General features: G+C 47.5%; 1 protein-coding gene and 1 non-coding gene across 5 annotated transcripts in view; both read left to right on the top strand.

Moving 5' to 3' along the window:
• LOC123754332 (uncharacterized PE-PGRS family protein PE_PGRS54) overlaps positions 1-19,932 on the top strand; it is a 139,575-nt gene that overhangs the window by 103,954 nt on the left and 15,689 nt on the right. For 3 of the 4 annotated variants that reach the window (XM_069326407.1, XM_069326408.1, XM_045736632.2), the window contains 7 exons: positions 10,706-10,741; positions 12,577-12,630; positions 15,325-15,489; positions 16,218-16,468; positions 17,060-17,220; positions 18,509-18,692; positions 19,238-19,533. In XM_069326407.1, the coding sequence (XP_069182508.1) occupies positions 10,723-10,741; positions 12,577-12,630; positions 15,325-15,489; positions 16,218-16,468; positions 17,060-17,220; positions 18,509-18,692; positions 19,238-19,533 (1,130 nt within the window). In that variant the 5' untranslated portion in view covers positions 10,706-10,722. The remainder of the gene's footprint in view (positions 1-10,705; positions 10,742-12,576; positions 12,631-15,324; positions 15,490-16,217; positions 16,469-17,059; positions 17,221-18,508; positions 18,693-19,237; positions 19,534-19,932) is intronic. The other variant, XM_069326409.1, reaches the window with a different exon arrangement.
• TRNAK-CUU (transfer RNA lysine (anticodon CUU)) lies at positions 17,625-17,697 on the top strand. The gene has a single exon. It is a non-coding gene; the product is annotated as a tRNA-Lys (tRNA).

Here is a 19,932-nt window from a genome sequence, read left to right as displayed (position 1 = left end):
TTGGTGGCTCTTGTGTAGGGCTTTATTGGTGGTTCTTGTGTAGGGCTTTATTGGTGGCTCTTGTGTAGGGCTTTATTGGTGGCTCTTGTGTTGGGCTTTATTGGTGGCTCTTGTGTAGCTTTATTGGTGGCTCTTGTGTAGGGCTTTATTGGTGGCTCTTGTGTAGGGCTTTATTTGTGGCTCTTGTGTAGGGCTTTATTGGTGGCTCTTGTGTAGCTTTATTGGTGGCTCTTGTGTAGGGCTTTATTGGTGGCTCTTGTGTAGGGCTTTATTTGTGGCTCTTGTGTAGGGCTTTATTGGTGGCTCTTGTGTAGCTTTATTGGTGGCTCTTGTGTAGGGCTTTATTGGTGGTTCTTGTGTAGGGCTTTATTGGTGGCTCTTGTGTAGCTTTATTGGTGGTTCTTGTGTTGGGCTTTATTGGTGGCTCTTGTGTAGGGCTTTATTGGTGGCTCTTGTGTAGGGCTTTATTGGTGGTTCTTGTGTTGGGCTTTATTGGTGGCTCTTGTGTAGCTTTATTGGTGGTTCTTGTGTTGGGCTTTATTGGTGGCTCTTGTGTAGGGCTTTATTGGTGGCTCTTGTGTAGGGCTTTATTGGTGGCTCTTGTGTAGGGCTTTATTGGTGGTTCTTGTGTAGGGCTTTATTGGTGGTTCTTGTGTTGGGCTTTATTGGTGGCTCTTGTGTAGGGCTTTATTGGTGGCTCTTGTGTAGGGCTTTATTGGTGGCTCTTGTGTAGCTTTATTGGTGGTTCTTGTGTTGGGCTTTATTGGTGGCTCTTGTGTAGCTTTACTGGTGGCTCTTGTGTAGGGCTTTATTGGTGGCTCTTGTGTAGCTTTATTGGTGGTTCTTGTGTTGGGCTTTATTGGTGGCTCTTGTGTAGGGCTTTATTGGTGGTTCTTGTGTAGGGCTTTATTGGTGGCTCTTGTGTAGCTTTATTGGTGGTTCTTGTGTTGGGCTTTATTGGTGGCTCTTGTGTAGGGCTTTATTGGTGGCTCTTGTGTAGGGCTTTATTGGTGGCTCTTGTGTAGGGCTTTATTGGTGGTTCTTGTGTTGGGCTTTATTGGTGGCTCTTGTGTAGGGCTTTATTGGTGGCTCTTGTGTAGGGCTTTATTGGTGGCTCTTGTGTAGCTTTACTGGTGGCTCTTGTGTTTGGCTTTACTTTTTTGCAGGGATATTCCTGCGCGGGCCCTAAGCCTCTGGCTGGCCCACTAAGTGTTGCTTGTTTCTGTTTTACTTGGGCGGAGTGGGAGTATTTATGACTCGTATGGTCGCTTCAGTAAGATTTTGCCATATGTGTTTAACAACTTCTTCTGCTCTGTTGAATCTAAATTGAAATCTTAATGGGTTTGTAACTGTACACTGTGTTAGATAATGTTCCAGTGGTCTGTTGTGGCTGTAACTGTGCACTGTGTTAGATAATGTTCCAGTGGTCTGTTGTGGCTGTAACTGTGCACTGTGTTAGATAATGTTCCAGTGGTCTGTTGTGGCTGTAACTGTGCACTGTGTTAGATAATGTTCCAGTTATCAGTTGTGGCTGTAACTGTGCACTGTGTTAGATAATGTTCCAGTGATCAGTTGTGGCTGTAACTGTGCACTGTGTTAGATAATGTTCCAGTGGTCTGTTGTGGCTGTAACTGTGCACTGTGTTAGATAATGTTCCAGTGGTCTGTTGTGGCTGTAACTGTGCACTGTGTTAGATAATGTTCCAGTGGTCTGTTGTGGCTGTAACTGTGCACTGTGTTAGATAATGTTCCAGTGGTCTGTTGTGGCTGTAACTGTGTTAGATTTCTTCTCTTAGTTGCAAGTTTTGCAGCTTCGTCTGCAATGTCATTTCCTATTATTCTCACATGACTTGGCACCCAGTTGATAAGTACCCGTCGGCCTTGTCGTTTGAGTGTTTGTTTGACAAGGTCATATTAATATGACATTTGTGATCAGATGGATGTTATCACATATGTGTTCTTGTTGCAAGGTTTCAATGGCGGTTCTCGAATCTGTATGTATGATAACATGTTGTCGGTGTTTAGCAAGAGCATGTTCCAAAGCCTTTTGAATGGCTAGCATCTCTGTTTGTAAAGTCAAACACCCATTTGAGAGCCTCCAACTATTTACAGAGTTTCCTGCTTTAACTGCAGCTCCGGTTTCTTGTCCCTGCTGGTCTACTGATCCATCTGTGAAGTAAGTGAAGCTGTCAGATGCCAAGTTTGCTTCTATATGAATCTGTGCAATGTTACGTAGCAGATGAGGATTAGTCTGGTTCTTTTTTCCTTCAATAACCATAATCTTAAAGTCTGCTGGAGGAGATTACCAAGGGGATTGCATAACAAAGTCTGCATGTATTTCGTCGACACCCTTCTCAGTGACTGTGTTTGTTATATCAAATGTATTGATGGTGTTTATCACACAGTGGGTCCACCTGTTGCTATTGGAGGCTCTTCTGTCCAGAGTTAGTGCTCCAGTGATTATATCTTTAAGTGAACTGATTCTAGGTCTAGTCAATATCTTGGTCAGCATGCACGCAGCAATCCCTTTTACCCATATTTCAATCGACGTTAGCTTGGTTTCCAGTCTTAGGTTTAGTATTTTAGTCCATCTGGGAGCTCCTGTTATGACTCGCATTGCATCGTTTTGAATAACCTCAACATTTGCCCACTGACCAGGAGAAAGAGTGAGTAAGGCAGGCGCTGCATAATCAACTATAGGGAACGACCGACATGTATGTAAAACATTCTTAACACTTTTCCTCTTGTGTTAGGCTTTATCTCACCCTAACAGGTGTTTACCTCACCCACACAGCTGTTTACCTTACCCACACAGGTGTCTACCTCACCCTCACTTATATGATTTTAGTTCTGCTTCTAATTGCCTCGTTGAACATTGTTACAACTTGTTATATTGGTTGTTACAACTTGTTAGTTGTTAAAACCCGTTCGAACGTTGTTAGAACGTCGTAATTTCGTCGTGTATTTGGCGTGATATATATATATATATATATATATATATATATATATATATATATATATATATATATATATATATAGCGCCGTACGGTAACCAGTTCTCTATACCAATTCAAACTCGGAGGGTTTGTTCCACAACCGATTACGAAACCTGTTCATCATTTCGTAATCATGGCGGCTTTCTTTACATTTATTAAAGGGGTTTAGGAGCTGGGAACGTTCACAACCACAGGTTATTGTTGTTGTTGTTATTGACAACCTCGTAGGGCTTCGGGACTCCAAAATGGTTTAATAAATGTGATACAAAGCCACGGTGTTTGAGATATGATGTAGAGGTTTCGTCAGTGGTTGGGTGAATGGTTGAGTGATCCTGGTGTTTGTTGCAGACGGTGATAACTGTGATAACTCCAGTGGTATTATAGTCTCTCAAGATCTCCCTCGACCATTGTAAGTGTTTCAGTGTTGGTGGGTGTGGCCCACACCTGGCCTCTACCACACCTGTCCTCGACCACACTTGGCCTCGACCACACTTGGCTTCGACCACACCTGTCCTCGACCACACCTGGCCTCGACCACACCTGTCCTCGTCCACACCTGTCATGACCCACACCTGTCCTCACCCACCCCCTGTCCTCACCCACACCTAACTACCGTTAAGTGACAGGTGTGGTGTCATATGTGTGGAGGCAGCACACACAATAGAGCCATGTGTATGACGGTACCCCCCTCTCACCCCCCCTCCCCCCTACCCCCCACACACCTGGCTTCCAACACCCCTCCTCCTCTCAGGTAATTACCGTTGTCAGCCAGCTAATGAGACCAGCAACAGGTGAGGGTGTCGTTATTGGCTGTGTGTGTGGGGGGGGGGGGGAGTGTGGAGGAGACAGGTGTGTGTGTGGGAGAGTGTGGAGGAGAGTGTTAAACATCACTTGTGAGTAGTTGATAGTTAAGTAGTTTTGCTTAGGCTATAGTTAAGTAATTAGCATAAGGAGGCTCGTAGCGGTTCCTCGAGTTTTAATCTTATTCCTGGCTTCCTTTTCCTCTTTCTCCTCTTCCATCTCCTCCCCACCCAACTTCCCAGGACAGACACATTGCTATACAATGCAATGTGAGAGAGAGAGAGAGAGAGAGAGAGAGAGAGAGAGAGAGAGAGAGAGAGAGAGAGAGAGAGAGAGAGAGAGAGAGAGAGAGAGAGAGACAGAGAGAGACAGAGAGAGACAGAGAGAGAGAGAGAGAGAGAGAGAGAGAGAGAGAGAGAGAGAGAGAGACAGAGAGAGAGAGAGAGAGTGTAGGCGGCTCACACTGTGGTCAACACTGGCTTGATCAGCCACAACACGGACCATTGACCTCCTTAATAACACACTTCAAGGTTTATTGGTCGTCCAGTAGAGTATATATATGTCATGAAGGACGGTTGTTGTTGTTGCCACCGTGAAGGTTGTGGCACTCACCCAACACTGACTACGGGCGGGGCAGTGCGGGCTCTAGCTCCTCAGACCCCGCTCACTAGTCGTGTACCTGTTGCCATTACGCGTCAAACTGTTTTGACGTTTAGAAATTCTTTGTCGCGTGTGGCCTCAAAGTTGTGGCTGGAGGTGGCTTCCACAACCTGCCCCCCCCCCCTTCTTCAGTGTACGAGGTGGGGGGTATTCCACTACGTCGAGGTAAACTGGCAAGAGTCCGAGTACTGTATAACCAGCTGTAAACTGGCCGCTCTGGTATACTGATAACAGTGTTTAAGTATTTCGTGTTTGTGCTGGTAATGTGATGTTGTAATTGTGGTGATGTTGTGGTGTTGTGATGATGGGCGAGGGGGGGGGGCCACGGAACAGGGGGGGGGGGGGAAGGAGGAGGGGGTGATGCAGGGGGCAAGTGCCGTTGATCGTTGATAATCTTGTTCGCTGGCGGAGTTTGCCGTCGGTGAATTAACCCAGAAACTGTGTTGAAGAGGGAGAGTGAGATGGGGGAGGGGGGGGCGTTGGTTCGTGTAATAAGCCAGCGGTGGGAGGGGGCTAGGAGGAGCTAGGAGAGGCTAGGAGAGGCTGGGTGTTGCTGGGTGTTGCTGGGTGTTGCTGGGTATCATCAGGATCATCTCACATGCCGCTAATGTCGCTCAACCATTCAGCAAATTGTCATCTTGTGTGATATCATCTGGATATATATATATATACCTATGAGTACTTACCTACGAGTACTTACCTAACAGTGACCAGGTGGGAGTAAGGTCTAGCTCTCTATGCCGCGCCTCCTGCCCTTGTGTCTGTTTAATGCGTTATATTCAGTTATTCTCACGTTTGAATATTTTGTTGAATATGGCGCTTTAAAGTTGTGGATGGAGGTGGCTTCTGTAACTTTCTGTTCATTCTACTTGTTCAGCCGTACAGGGTGGTGTACAGTGTTGTTCAGCCGTACAGAGTGGTGTACAGTGTTGTTCAGCCGTACAGGGTGGTGTACAGTGTTGTTCAGTCGTACAGGGTGGTGTACAGTGTTGTTCAGCCGTACAGGGTGGTGTACAGTGTTGTTCAGTCGTACAGGGTGGTGTACAGTGTTGTTCAGCCGTACAGGGTGGTGTACAGTGTTGTTCAGCCGTACAGGGTGGTGTACAGTGTTGTTCAGCCGTACAGGGTGGTGTACAGTGTTGTTCAGTCGTACAGGGTGGTGTACAGTGTTGTTCAGCCGTACAGGGTGGTGTACAATGTTGTTCAGCCGTACAGGGTGGTGTACAATGTTGTTCAGCCGTACAGGGGTGGTGTACAGTGTTGTTCAGCCGTACAGGGTGGTGTACAATGTTGTTCAGCCGTACAGGGGTGGTGTACAGTGTTGTTCAGCCGTACAGGGTGGTGTACAGTGTTGTTCAGGCGTACAGGGTGGTGTACAGTGTTGTTCAGCCGTACAGGGTGGGGTACAATGTTGTTCAGCCGTATAAGGTATTTCCTTATTCTCATATTCGAGTCGAAGGTATTTCCTTCGACTTATTTGTGTTTCCAGCTTCCAGTTGTGTCCTGTTGTCGTACTTTCACTTTAAGAACCTGTCCATGGCTACCTTGTCACTTACCCTCAGTAACTTGTATGTGGCGATCATGTCCCATCTTCCGTGTGTTCTCTCCTCCAGAGTTGTGAGGTTTGGTTCCCTTAACTTGTCCTCACACCTTAGTCGACTTATCTCAGAATCTAATCTTTGTTCCAAACTTTGTACTTTTTTCACTTAGGTTTAAGGCTTAGGTCTTAGATCTTAGGCTTTAAGATGGTGTGGATTCCAGGCTGGTGCTGCGTATTCCAGTATTGGTCTATGGAAGTAGGTACAGCTTGTCGTTGCCTTGAAGGAGGTCTAATTTAGGTGTTTAAACAATGTTCTGATGTTCACCAGCGTCGCATATGCTGCTGATGTTACCGTGTTTATGTGTGCCTCTGGAGATGCTGTTGGGGTTATACCCACTCCCAAACCCTCTTCTCTCTCTCCGTCTCCTGTAGCCGCCTTCCCCCTTATGATGTAGACACCTCCTGGTCCCCCCTCTTCCTTTCCTAGCGTCATTGCTTTACACATAGGTGGGGTTGAATACTAGCAACCACCCGTTTGCCCACTCCGGGAGGTTGTCAAGACCATCGTGGGAGATTCTGCAGTCTTCCTCGGGTTGATGGTTCATCAAGCATCAGCAGCCGAGGCGGGGTGACCAGAGCTACTGTAAGGAGCACATTGGACGAGGGAACAGGTGAACCAGGTCGTTAAGGTCAGGCGGCCGGGAACCCCGTTGTAACAATCCTACAAGATGTGGCACAGCAGCATCATCACAACCACAGCCTGGCCTCTAGGTGGTTACTGGTTAGTGCTGTGTATATATATATATATATATATATATATATATATATATATAATTATATATATATATATATATATATATATATATATATATATATATATATAATTGCAGCAGCTCGTGCAGCACGAGCCTATATTAATCATCTGCCAGAAAGCAAGGCAATAATTAAATTAGACTTTAAAAATGCCTTCAACCAGGTAAAAAGGGATGAGGTGGTACTGGAAGCAGCTCGAACAAGCTTTCCTAGCCTACTCCCCCTTCGTCTCAGCAGGGTACAGTAGGGAATCGACACTGTTGTTTGGGGAACAGAAAGTTGTTTCTGCAGAAGGTGTCCAGCAGGGAGACCCACTTGCACCTTTCCTTTTCTGCATGGCAGCTAAAGAGGTCACAAGCAGGTTGTCCAGCGAACTCAACATCTGGTTCCTGGACGATGGCACCCTGGCAGGGACACAGGAGTCCCTTTTTAGGGGATCTACAGCTGGTGAAATCTAAGGGAGGGGAATTAGAACTCACTCTAAATCCATCAAAGTGTGAAATCATCTCATCTTGCCAACCAACCATAGATGCAGTGCGAACCATATTGCCAGGAGCCCCAATGATCGCTCCCACCGACAGTGTGCTGCTAGGGGCACCTCTGGGCTCGAGCACCATTGAGGTAGTCCTCGAAGAAAAGCTGAACGACCTGAGGAGGATGGAGGGAAGAATAGGGGCTTTGGACGCCCACGATGCTCTGTACCTTCTCACAAGGTGCCTGGCCTTGCCCAGACTGACCTATTTCCTAAGGTGCGCTCCCTCCTTCGACAGCCCAAAATTAACAGAATATGACGCGCTCCTAAAATCAATAGGAAGGACAGCTTCTGGGAAGGACAGAGCGTATCTCCTAGCTGTGCAAGCTCCCCTGGCTGGGGACTTCCTGTTGACAGTCTCTAATTCCGCCTTGGGCACCCGCCTGGACCATCGGACCCTAAGTATTGGTGTTGCTCTGCGCCTTGCCGCCCCTATCTCCACCGAGCACCGGTGTATTTGCGGCCATGCACGGGCAGACCAATACGGCAGCCATGGTCTCATCTGTCGTAAGACACAGGGAAAGATTGCCAGACATGAAGCAGTCAATAACATCATCAAGAGAAGTTTGGCTACAGCTGGATGTCTAGCACAAAGGGAACCCCAGTTGTGCAGACCTGATAGCAGCCACAAACGCCCAGATGGAGTCACCCTGCAGTCGTGGAGGGAAGGTAAACAGGTCGTATGGGACTACACGTATGCGTCTCCATTGGCTGATACCTATCTACCTCACAGTACAGCTGAGAGACGCTGGGCACCCACCTTCAGGGAGACCCAGAAAACTAATCAAGCCGACACTATATTAGCGAGGCCAGACTCATCACATGAGGCACGGACAAGTGCCTGAGGGTGTGGCCACAGGTGTGTGACTCAGCAACACAGCGATGCGATAAACAGTTGTTATAGATTCAGCTACTCAGAACAAGTTCCAAGTAGCACGGGCTATGGTGAGCCCCTAGTGGACTTACCTGGCACAGGAGCGGTGTTGTGTGTGCGATAAATCAATTGTGGGCAGTAATAGGAGGATTTATTTCATGTGACTAATGCAAGTGTTGGTAGAAGGGTTACCCTGTGACCTGTGACCTCCTGCGAGGTCAGAGGTCAGAGGGTCATCTTGGGGACGCTCTCTCTAGTATTGCTGGGCGTGTGTCTGGTCGCCTCACCTTTACTACCTCCTGTGACCTTCCTCTACCAGGGTCACCAGACCTTGACCTTAACATCCTTTCCCTTTCCTCTGAGGGAAAGGGCGTGGCTTGGTCGCTGGCGGGCACAACAAGGCCGCCCTCTCCTCTCCAATAGCACCCCGTATTTTGACGTATATACACCCCCCCCCCCAGCATCAAAATATAATGTATTAAAATCATGAGCGGCTTGTAAACATCGACGAGCACTCCCGTTTTCTTTGGGTTGGTCCTCGCTTAGTCCGTGTTAATACGTCATTTTTGTGGCGATTGTGGCGCCTGGAGAGAACGGTCTGTATGGCTTCGAGGGGTAACTCTGAAGATTTGTTTTTAATATGTGTTGAAGTTATTTGTTTCCCTTCATGGTGCGAGTGGCAACCCGCTCTCGCACAAGACAGCATATATAAGACTTATTGCTTATGGTCACTATAGTCACTGTTGCTTAGTCACTATTGCTTAGAGTGCATGTAAACTTTTGTAAGTGTTAGGCTACATAATAGCGTAACAACTGTACTTAGTTTACGCGCGTATTAAAGTACTCTTTTTTGTTTTTTGTTTTGTTTTAGGGTAAATGTACATGGATAGTTATGTTCGCTTAAGCAAGGTCTAATTATGTTAGGTTAGGATGGGTTAGGTTTACGTTAGGTTAGGTTAGGATGGGTTAGGTTAGGATGAGTTAGGTTTAGGTTTAGGCTAGGTTAGGAAGGGTTAGGGTTAGACTAGGTGTGGTTAGATTAGTATGAAATATTTACTTAATCGAGTAAGGTGGTGTTTAGGCTGATTAAACACCTGAAATATAATGAGGCGGACATATTTACGTTTCTTAAAGGTATTTTTAACTGATTAAAACGTAGAGGGGGGGGGGGAGTGTTCACACTGTGTTCTCCCGGTGAACACTGTGTTCTCCCGGTGAACACTGTGTTCTCCCGGTGAACACTGTGTTCAATAATATCATAGACTGGATGAACAACAACTCCGGTTTGGTTAATATATAACTTCAACTTATATATATATAACTTCATTTTATATATAATATATATAACTTCATTTTATATATAATATATATAACTTCATTTTATATATAATATATATAACTTCACTCAATATATAACTTCATAACTTCATTCTTCATATAATAATTATAATCGAATATAACTTCATTCACTCGTCTCACTTCTGAAATAATAATCTATAACAAATCAAATAGTATCAGTAGAACAACCTCCCCCCCCCCCTAAAGTTGGAGAACACAAGAACTAAGCACACTGCACAAGGCCTATATTGGCCCCTACCTAATATATATCCACCCAAACTCATTCATATACATGTCTAACCTACGCTTGAAACAACCAAGCGTGGCTCACGCCTATTGTACCACAGATTAACCACCCCCTATTTCCAAACCAGTATTTACCCAGGGCTTTCTTGAGTCAGAAACAACGCCGTTATTCAAGAGGAAGAAAAGCCAGTCCTCGATAGAAGACGGAACTCTGACCAATAAATAATATGCTTTACAGAGAGTCAAATGTTCAATTTCGTGTTCTTTGACTAATTTGGATTTATAAATAAATTATAAATAAAGTATGCTGGAGCTGCATACTCCACTATTGGTCTGACATATGTGATATACGAAGTTCTGAATGATTCCTTACACAAGTGGCGCCGTGTGCAATGACGGCACCGGGCATTTTGCTGTGCCCACAGAGGGTCCAGGGTGGCTCAGGGCGGTCCAGGGTGGTTCAGGGCGGTCCAGGGTGGTCCAGAGTGGTCCAGGGTGGTTCAGGGTGGTCCAGCGCGTAGCCCAGGGTGCTCCAGGGCGTGGCCCAGGGTGGTCCAGGGTAGTCCAGGGCGGTCCAGGGCGGTCCAGGGAAGTCTAGGGCGGTCCAGGGTGGTCCAGGGTAGTCTAGGGCGGTCCAGGGTAGTCCAGGGTGGTCCAGGGCGGTCCAGGGTGGCCCAAGGGATCGAAGTCTACTCAATTAGACATATGCAAGCACAACTAGGTGAGCACACACACACACACACACACACACACACACACACACACACACACACACACACACACACACACACACACACACGCACACACACACACACACACACACACACACACACACACACACACACACACACAGGTCAATTATCAATGATTATTATTTCTCTGATTACTGTCTTTCTCCCTCCACAGGTTCCCAGTGAGAGTGAATGAACCTGAATCTTAATGGTGAGTATTGCTGACCTCACCATGGACTACATTAGTGTTGTCACTGTATTGTAGTGTTGTCACTGTATTGTAGTGTTGTCACTGTATTGTAGTGTTGTCACTGTATTGTAGTGTTGTCACTGTATTGTAGTGTTGTCACTGTATTGTAGTGTTGTCACTGTATTATAGTGTTGTCACTGTATTGTAGTGTTGTCACTGTATTGTAGTGTTGTCACTGTATTGTAGAGTTGTCACTGTATTGTAGTGTTGTCACTGTATTGTAGTGTTGTCACTGTATTGTAGAGTTGTCACTGTATTGTAGTGTTGTCACTGTATTGTAGTGTTGTCACTGTATTGTAGAGTTGTCACTGTATTGTAGTGTTGTCACTGTATTGTAGTGTTGTCACTGTATTGTAGTGTTGTCACTGTATTGTAGTGTTGTCACTGTATTGTAGTGTTGTCACTGCATTGTAGTGTTGTCACTGTATTGCAGTGTTGTCACTGTATTGTAGTGTTGTCACTGTATTGTAGTGTTGTCACTGTATTATAGTGTTGTCACTGTATTGTAGTGTTGTCACTATATTGTAGTGTTGTCACTGTATTATAGTGTTGTCACTGTATTCTAGTGTTGTCACTGTATTGTAGTGTTGTCACTGTATTATAGTGTTGTCGCTGTATTGTAGTGTTGTCACTGTATTATAGTGTTGTCACTGTATTGTAGTGTTGTCACTGTATTGTAGTGTTGTCACTGTATTATAGTGTTGTCACTGTATTGTAGTGTTGTCACTGTATTGTAGTGTTGTCACTGTATTATAGTGTTGTCACTGTATTGTAGTGTTGTCACTGTATTGTAGTGTTGTCACTATATTGTAGTGTTGTCACTGTATTATAGTGTTGTCACTGTATTCTAGTGTTGTCACTGTATTGTAGTGTTGTCACTGTATTATAGTGTTGTCACTGTATTGTAGTGTTGTCACTGTATTGTAGAGTTGTCACTGTATTGTAGTGTTGTCACTGTATTGTAGAGTTGTCACTGTATTGTAGTGTTGTCACTGTATTGTAGAGTTGTCACTGTATTGTAGTGTTGTCACTGTATTGTAGTGTTGTCACTGTATTGCAGTGTTGTCACTGTATTGTAGTGTTGTCACTGTATTGTAGTGTTGTCACTGTATTATAGTGTTGTCACTGTATTGTAGTGTTGTCACTATATTGTAGTGTTGTCACTGTATTATAGTGTTGTCACTGTATTCTAGTGTTGTCACTGTATTGTAGTGTTGTCACTGTATTATAGTGTTGTCACTGTATTGTAGTGTTGTCACTGTATTATAGTGTTGTCACTGTATTGTAGTGTTGTCACTGTATTGTAGTGTTGTCACTGTATTGTAGTGTTGTCACTGTATTGTAGTGTTGTCACTGTATTGTAGTGTTGTCACTGTATTGTAGTGATGTCACTGTATTCGTCACTATCACAGTCACCATAATCCTCCATATTCACTATTGGCTTATCACTATCACCTCATTATCTTCCTCATTAAGACCATTATGTAAGAACAATGCATTAGGTCTTTTGTTGTAAGTAAAGTAGGCCTATTGGCTCATATGAGACAAGACATATAGGCCTACCTGCCAATTTGTGGCAAATCCTTTTTTCTTCAGACAGTTGTTGTTCATTCGTGTTAGCTACTGTCAACTGTACCCTCCGTCAGGTAGTGTGTAGTCCCCCAGTGGACCAGAGAGCTTTGTCCCCTCATGTTTGATTCATGTTGGGGGGGATCCAGGTTTGGTCTTGGTTTGGTTCAACTATATGAACTTGCAATGCTGATCGTGATATTAATTTCATAATTTTATTTTTCCAGTGTTCGTGATGTGGGCCTCGCTACTGTGTGTCCCTCTCCTCCTCGCCTCCGTCCGTAAGTGCTCTCTCTCTCTCTCTCTGTCTCTCTCTCTCTCTCTCTCTCTCTCTCTCTCTCTCTCTCTCTCTCTCTCTCTCTCTCTCTCTCTCTCTCTCTCTCTCTCTCTCTCTCTCTCTCTCTCTCTCATAATTATTATTTTCATTAACTGTTTATCTTTGTATTTTTTTGAAATTATAATTCGGGTTAGGATCCGAGTACTTATAATTATTCTTATCATTATTTTAAGTTTTCTGATGTAAAATATTTGTTATATATCTACTGTACCAGAAGACTATATAGAGAGCTTTGTCTCTCTCTCTCAAGTTAAGTTAATGATCTGTTGAAGTATATGTGATGACTGAGGATGTTCGCAGCTGATCTGTACGTAATTAGTATAAGTTAACCAGGGAGTGTAGACGGCTTGGGTGAGGTTGGCGCCACAAACAATAGAGTAGCAGCAAGTGGGAGAGTCATAGTGAGAGGCTTGTGTTGTGTTGTGTGGTGGTGTTGTGTGGTGTTGTGGTGTTGTGTGGTGTTGTGTGTGTGTGTGTGGTGGTGTTGTGTGGTGTTGTGGTGTTGTGTGGTGTTGTGTGTGTGTGTGTGGTGGTGTTGTGTGGTGTTGTGGTGTTGTGTGTGTGTGTGTGGTGGTGTGGTGTTGTGTGTGTGTGTGTGTGTGTGTGTGGTGGTGTTGTGTGGTGTTGTGGTGTTGTGTGTGTGTGTGTGTGTGTGGTGGTGTTGTGTGGTGTTGTGGTGTTGTGTGTGTGTGTGTGGTGGTGTGGTGTTGTGGTGTTGTGTGTGTGTGTGTGGTGGTGTGGTGTTGTGTTGTGTGGTGGTGTTGTGTGTGGTGTTGTGTGGTAGTGTTGTGTGGTGGTGTTGTGTGGTAGTGTTGTGTGGTGGTGTTGTGTGGTGGTGTGGTGTTGTGTGGTCGTGTTGTGTTGGTGTTGTGTGGTAGTGTTGTGTGGTGGTGTTGTGTGGTGGTGTTGTGAGGTCGTGCTGAGTAGTCGTGTTGTATCAGTAGCCATCGGGGAGGCCCAGGAGTCGTCGCCTGCCTCGCCGCCAGTAATTGGATTGGCGCCACTTTTAAATGGCGGGCGTCGAACGCCTCCGGCCGGTCCCGTCACTCTCGCGGATCAAAGTCGACTCTCTAATTTATCTGTCAGTCGTCTTTCAACCTGTGGTTCTTGTGTCGTGTTTTATTTACGGTAAGAGCTATTTTGTTTTGGTGGGGTGTGGGGGGGGAATTGGGGGTGGGGTTGACTGTAGCTTAAGCTTGTGGGCACCACGACGGTACATGTTCTTTGGTTAGTAAACTAATCTGGTTTTAATGGCTTACTTGATACAATTTTGGTGTCGCCGCCCCCCTGAGGGTGTAAGACACCTCCCTCTCCCCTTCCTTCCCCCTTTCCCTCCTCCCCCTCCCCTTCCTTCCCCCTTTCCCTCCTCCCTCTCCCCTTCCTTCCCCCTTTCCCTCCTCCCCCTCCCCCCCACCCGGCGTCTCAGGAGACGTGGGCGGAGTCTCGAGGCCCTGACGTCATCAGTGTTTTGATCTTGACGCCCCGCCCCCCTTTCTCTCCCTTACCCCTCCCCCTCCCTCACCTTCCTATCCCCCCCCCTCCGTCCCCTGTGACCCCCCGACCCCCCGGAGCCTCTCACTCCCTCAGGGGAAGCCCCTACGAAGCTAATGTAATATTTCTCGCCTCCGGCGGCGCTGAAAAACAGAGGTTGGGTGCATTAGCTGTTGCCTGGAGGAGCGGCCCTTGTGTTTGTGTCACGTGCTCTCCTAATTGTGCTTGCCGGGGGTTGAGCTCTGGCTCTGTGGCTCTGTGCTTTGGTTGTGCTCTCACTAGGGGGGGGGCAGACTCTTCCCTCCCTCTCTCCCCCCATAAACATAATATGAACACCGTGGCCGACATTGACTTAGGGTACACAACAGGTATGAAACATGTCTGGTAGGATATGATGTACTAGATGAGGTACCCGGCGGTACCCGGGTCTTCTCTCATACGTCCTCTCCATCTCCCATCTATACACCCTCCCCCCATGTACCCCTCACAAACGCTTTCCATTCCTCCAGTTCACACTCCCCGTCTCCTCCCAGCATGCTTGCCCTCCCCGTCTCCCCCTTCCCTGTCCACACACGCCTTCCCCCATCAATGTAGCTATAAGGTTGCACCCAGAACGCAAATCTGTCACCTGAACATGTTTTAAAAGTCAATAAACTTAATTCACAATTATTTAAAACTGGTGCTAAAGTCTATGGACTTTACACCGAACATTTCACATTTACAGACCTCGGTAAAGATGGGCCATTAGGGTCGTGCTTCATAGGGCACTGGGACGACCCTCACACCCCCAATAAAATAACCGTCAATGCTGAAAAGTTTAATGAGGCTAGCCCTAAGCATGTCGCCTAAAGTCTCATACAAACGGATATTCTCCTGTATGTATATATATGTACTAGAGGCGAGGGAGGGGGGGTTATCCGGCGTTGCCCGGGTCTATCTGGCTGTATGTCTGTCTTTCCCCCTTGCCCCACCTCTCTGCCCCCCCCCCATCCCCACCTTCTCTCTGGTCAGTTATTAGTGATGGTTGTATGATACTGGGGCGTGTGTATGCGACAGTTGACAAGAGCGTGTGGGTGGGTGTAGGGGACATGCCCCCGGGGTGTAGAGTGGCTGTAACAGCAGACTGACGGTATACTCCCCCTTACAGACGGGTGCGGGGAGGTGAGGCCCCGGGCGGAGGTGGTGTGCTACTACAGCAGTGGTGACAGCGAGGCAGGTGCTGTGGCTGCTGCCCTCGACCCCTGCAAGTGTACGGTCCTGGTGGTCACCGGCGCCACCCTCCACACCGACCTGGCTCTCTCCTCCACCCTCGGTGAGTCTCAAGCGCCTCTCTTCACTGGTAAGTGTATATCTTTCTGCCTCCTGGCCACCATTCCTTTCCCTCCGTCCCATCCCAAATCCTTATCCTGACCCATTCAAAGTGTTATATAATCGTGCTCTCTCTTTCTTTCTCTCTCTAAAGTGCTCTCTAAACAGTAGGAACAGTCTTCAGATTCGTGGCACATTTCATTACACCCACTTGGAGTCGTCGGTACAACGGAGGCCTCGCCCCGTCTTGCAGGTCTACGTTCGATCCTCGATGGTCAATGAGTGTGTGTGTGCATTATACCTTCCCAACGTCTTATTCCAGCCCCCCCTTGTCCTCATATGTCTTCTAAGTGCCATATCAGTGTCAGTCCTCTCTCTTGTTAATTACCTTGCCTCCTTAATTATTTGAAGTCCATAAAAGTCCCATTAGACTATGTCATCAGTTCAGGTGACCTCGCATACTTCCGCTTCAAGTTAAATAGGTATTTTTTTTTATTAAACAAAGTTACTACACCTGCTGGATATGTGGGAGTACCACTACACCTGCTGGATATGTGGGAGTACCACTACACCTGCTGAATATGTGGGAGTACCACTACACCTGCTGGATATGTGGGAGTACCACTACACCTGCTGAATATGTGGGAGTACCACTACACCTGCTGGATATGTGGGAGTACCACTACACCTGCCCCTCACTATCACCTACAACTTCGACCTCCCGTATTCCAGACATGAAGGAGGTGAAGGCGCTGAAGGAGAAGAACCCGGACCTGAGGGTGGTGGTGTCCGTGGGAGGAGACAGGGTGAAGAGCGAGACCTTCTCGCTGCTGACGGCGTCCGTCGACGGCGTGGCCAACTTCACCAAGGGCGTCCTCGACTTCCTGGTCGCCAACGATCTCGACGGCATCGAAGTGGACTGGCGCTGGCCGGGCGCCGCCGGCGGCCACAAGGAGAAGGACGACCTTACCACGCTCATGAAGGTAGCTATACACACCTGCCCTCACGGTAGCTATATACACCTGCCCTCACTGGGATCCCCCCTGGTGGGGGCCCCCTGGTGTGTGGAGGGCCCCTCACAACACCCTCCTACACACACACACACACACACACACACACACACACACACACACACACACACACACACACACACACACACACACACACACGAGGCACGAGGTAGAAACAAATGGGCAAAGTTTCTTTCACCCTAAGTGCCCCTGTTACCTAGCAGTAAATAGGTACCTGGGAGTTAGTCAGCTGTCACGGGCTGCTTCCTGGGGTGTGTGTGTGTGGTGTGGGAAAAAAAATAGTAGTTAGTAAACAGTTGATTGACAGTTGAGAGGCGGGCCGAAAGAGCAAAGCTCAACCCCCGCAAAAACACAACTAGTAAACACACACACACACACACACACACTCACTCACTCAGCCTCTCCATATTCCCGTCTCCATGTCAACACTTGTGATGTTCCCATCAATGTAAACTTAGCGAGTTTATAGACCTGGATGTGTATTTTATTTAATGGTGATATCCTTCGGCTCCTGTGTAACTTTTGACGGTGATCCTCCTGCAGGTCCTGCGACTAGTTCTGGACCAGCGAGTCCACAGCGTGAGTCGCAGAGCAGCCCAAGACGACCCGACGGAAGCCCTGCTGGAGGAGGTGACGGAGGCGGTGACAGAGGAAGGTGACGACGCTGGACTGACCACCATTGAGCCACAGCTGGAGCTCGACAGGCAAGTCTCAGCTTACGCTTCAATAATGTCATATTTTCTGTGTCTTAAGTTTCCAAGATAAAAAGTTGTCTGCGTGTTGTAATAATGAATGTATATATGCATCATAGATGGAGGTAAACAAAAAAATATTAAAAATAAACAGTTAAATTAAATGAAATTCAATACAAAATTAAGATAAGAGGTGAAGAGTGTTTCCCGCCATGGGCCAGGGGGCAGGAGGGCGCATGCGCACGTGCTCCCGCTCCCGCTCATTGCTGTAAACACCGTACAGTTTTCGGTGATATAAGAGTTGATGTTGGTGGATGCATCCTTGACTTGCTTCAGTAAGCCACTACAGGTGCAGCACCCCATGTAAGAACACTGTGGGTGCTTCTTGTGGGGCTCCCAGAGCCACTGTCTCCCAAGCCCGGCTAGCTCAGTCGGTAGAGCACGAGACTCTTAATCTCGGGGTCGTGGGTTCGAGCCCCACGTTGGGCGGTGAGTTTTTTTTCCAGCCTCGTAATCCACCGTATAATCACCCCCGACCTCATCAACAAAGGCCAAATGGTGATTAATCCTGTGCCACCGTGTTTGGGAATGAATAACCCTGTGAATGAAAACAATCCGTCCTTCTGTTTACGTAGTAATTTTGGGGAGCCCTCGCGCCTGAGTGGACGGCGCTGGGGGGAGGAGGGGGTGGGAGGTCGCAGTTCTAAGGGCCCGGGTTCGATTCCCAGCCGAGGCGAAAACAGATGGGCAAAGTTTTTTTTTTTAACCCTATACACTTTTTTTTTAACCCTGATGCGCCTGTTCACCTAGCAGTAAATGGGTACCTGGGAGTTAGACAGCTGCTACGGGCTGCTTCCTGGGGATGTTTGTGTGTGTGTGTACTCAGCTAGTTGTGCTTGCGGGGGTTGAGCTTTGGCTGTTTGGTCCCGTCTCTCAACTTTCATAAACTGCACAGTCTATGATACTGGGCTCTATCATGTCTACATTTGGAAGTGTGTATACAAAAGTGTGTATAAAGTGTGAAAGTGTGTGTAAAGTGTGTTAAAGAGAAATATATATAGTAGACATAATAGAGGACAAATAGATGGATTAGAGAGGCTAATAGCTCGGTTTTGCAGACACAAATAGTAAATGCAAATAATAAATAATGGGTACATGTTTCGAGTAGTCCATTGGGATCAAGCGGACTATGATTTCATTGGCGACGGGGCAACATAGTCTTCGAGACATGGTGCCTTCTATGGATTAATAACTTCACCGTGCAAGAGTGTTGTGCTAATTGAGACATTGGATGTTTCAGCTCGGGGTCAGACTACGCGGAGTTGGACTCCGGCTCCCAGTACGAGGTGACGCTCAGGCCCACTCCCGCTGAGGTAAGCTTCCAGGTGACACACCACTCACATAAGGAGAAGACAGAGGACAAGGAAGGCAAGAACAACACAAAGTCACCTAAACGGCCGTACCGTGGGCGGGTCAAGTTCAGAGTGAGTTATACAGTCAGTCAACGTAGCCTCGGGTCTTCACCTCACGCCACCCCGCACCTTCCCGCCTTCTGCAGGATGTATCACTCTCTCGTAGACTGTTGTTGTTCTCGTAGACGGTGTGTGGGTGTGGCTCGCACAGGCTCCGGCGTCAGGCGGGTGGTCACCTCAACACAGTTCGGTGCCCACCGCTGTGTGTGTCTCTGGTGGTGTTGAGGAAGACCCGCGCGCCTGGTGCTGGCGTATGTCTCTACACTGCCTGTCTCTCCCGCCTTGTAGTCTCTGCTGCCCGTACACCGGCGGCCATCTCGTAGCCTCACAGTACTCTTGTTGTTAACCTTCCGCCTCACTTCTCCTACTGTCGTATTATCATTGCGTGACGCAGTGTGACAACTGACGCTGCGTCGTCTTTTGCGTCTCTCACATGTAGAACTCATCTGTGCCTAATTACTATTACGCTTTACAACCAGATATTCACGACAAAAATATGTATATAACGCAAACTGCCTCCACACATGAAAACTTAAGCCATAATGTTTGTCTCCAAGGACTACTTCAAGGTGGAGGACCACCCCAGCCTCACCACCGCCAAGCCCACCCACTCCACCCTGGCCGCCACACCCAAGGTGGCCAAGGCGCGCAAAAGAGGGCAGCGGGTTAGAGGTGAAGCGGTGAGACGTCTTGGGAGAAGAAGGCGACCCCAGCAGACCCCAACGACCCCCACGACCCCCACGGCCTCCACGACCCCCACAGCCTCCACCACCCACACCATCCTCCTCATGATGACCCTCTCCCCCTCCCCGGAGTACATCGTCAAGGGATACGACCTCAAGGAACTGGCCAAGTAGGTGTATGCTCTCACTTGTCTTAAGACTCCACCAAGTCTATCGTCTGTTTAGGCTGTGTGTGTGTGTGTGTGTGTGTGTGTGTGTGTGTGTGTGTGTGTGTGTGTGTGTGTGTGTGTGTGTGTGTGTGTGTGTGTGTGTGTGTGTGTGTGTGCACTAACCTAGTTATACCTGCTTGGATTGAGTTCCAGTTACCGAGCTCCACCTTCAGTTCAGCAGTCGTCTAGTGCTCTATCATATCGTATCTCCTGGTGCGTGTGAGTTTATGAGCCAAGGTGCCTAAGAGTCAACACAAAATAATGTCTGGCACGAGAGCCAAGACTGAAGGAAGGTGTAGCTCGAGGCTGTAGAGCAAGATCGACCAGACCTGACATGGGCGTGTCTTCCCTTACCCCCCG

Source organism: Procambarus clarkii, chromosome 18 (genome assembly GCF_040958095.1).
Source record: "Procambarus clarkii isolate CNS0578487 chromosome 18, FALCON_Pclarkii_2.0, whole genome shotgun sequence".
Lineage (NCBI taxonomy): Eukaryota > Metazoa > Arthropoda > Malacostraca > Decapoda > Cambaridae > Procambarus > Procambarus clarkii.
This window is presented reverse-complemented; position numbering and strand designations above follow the sequence as displayed.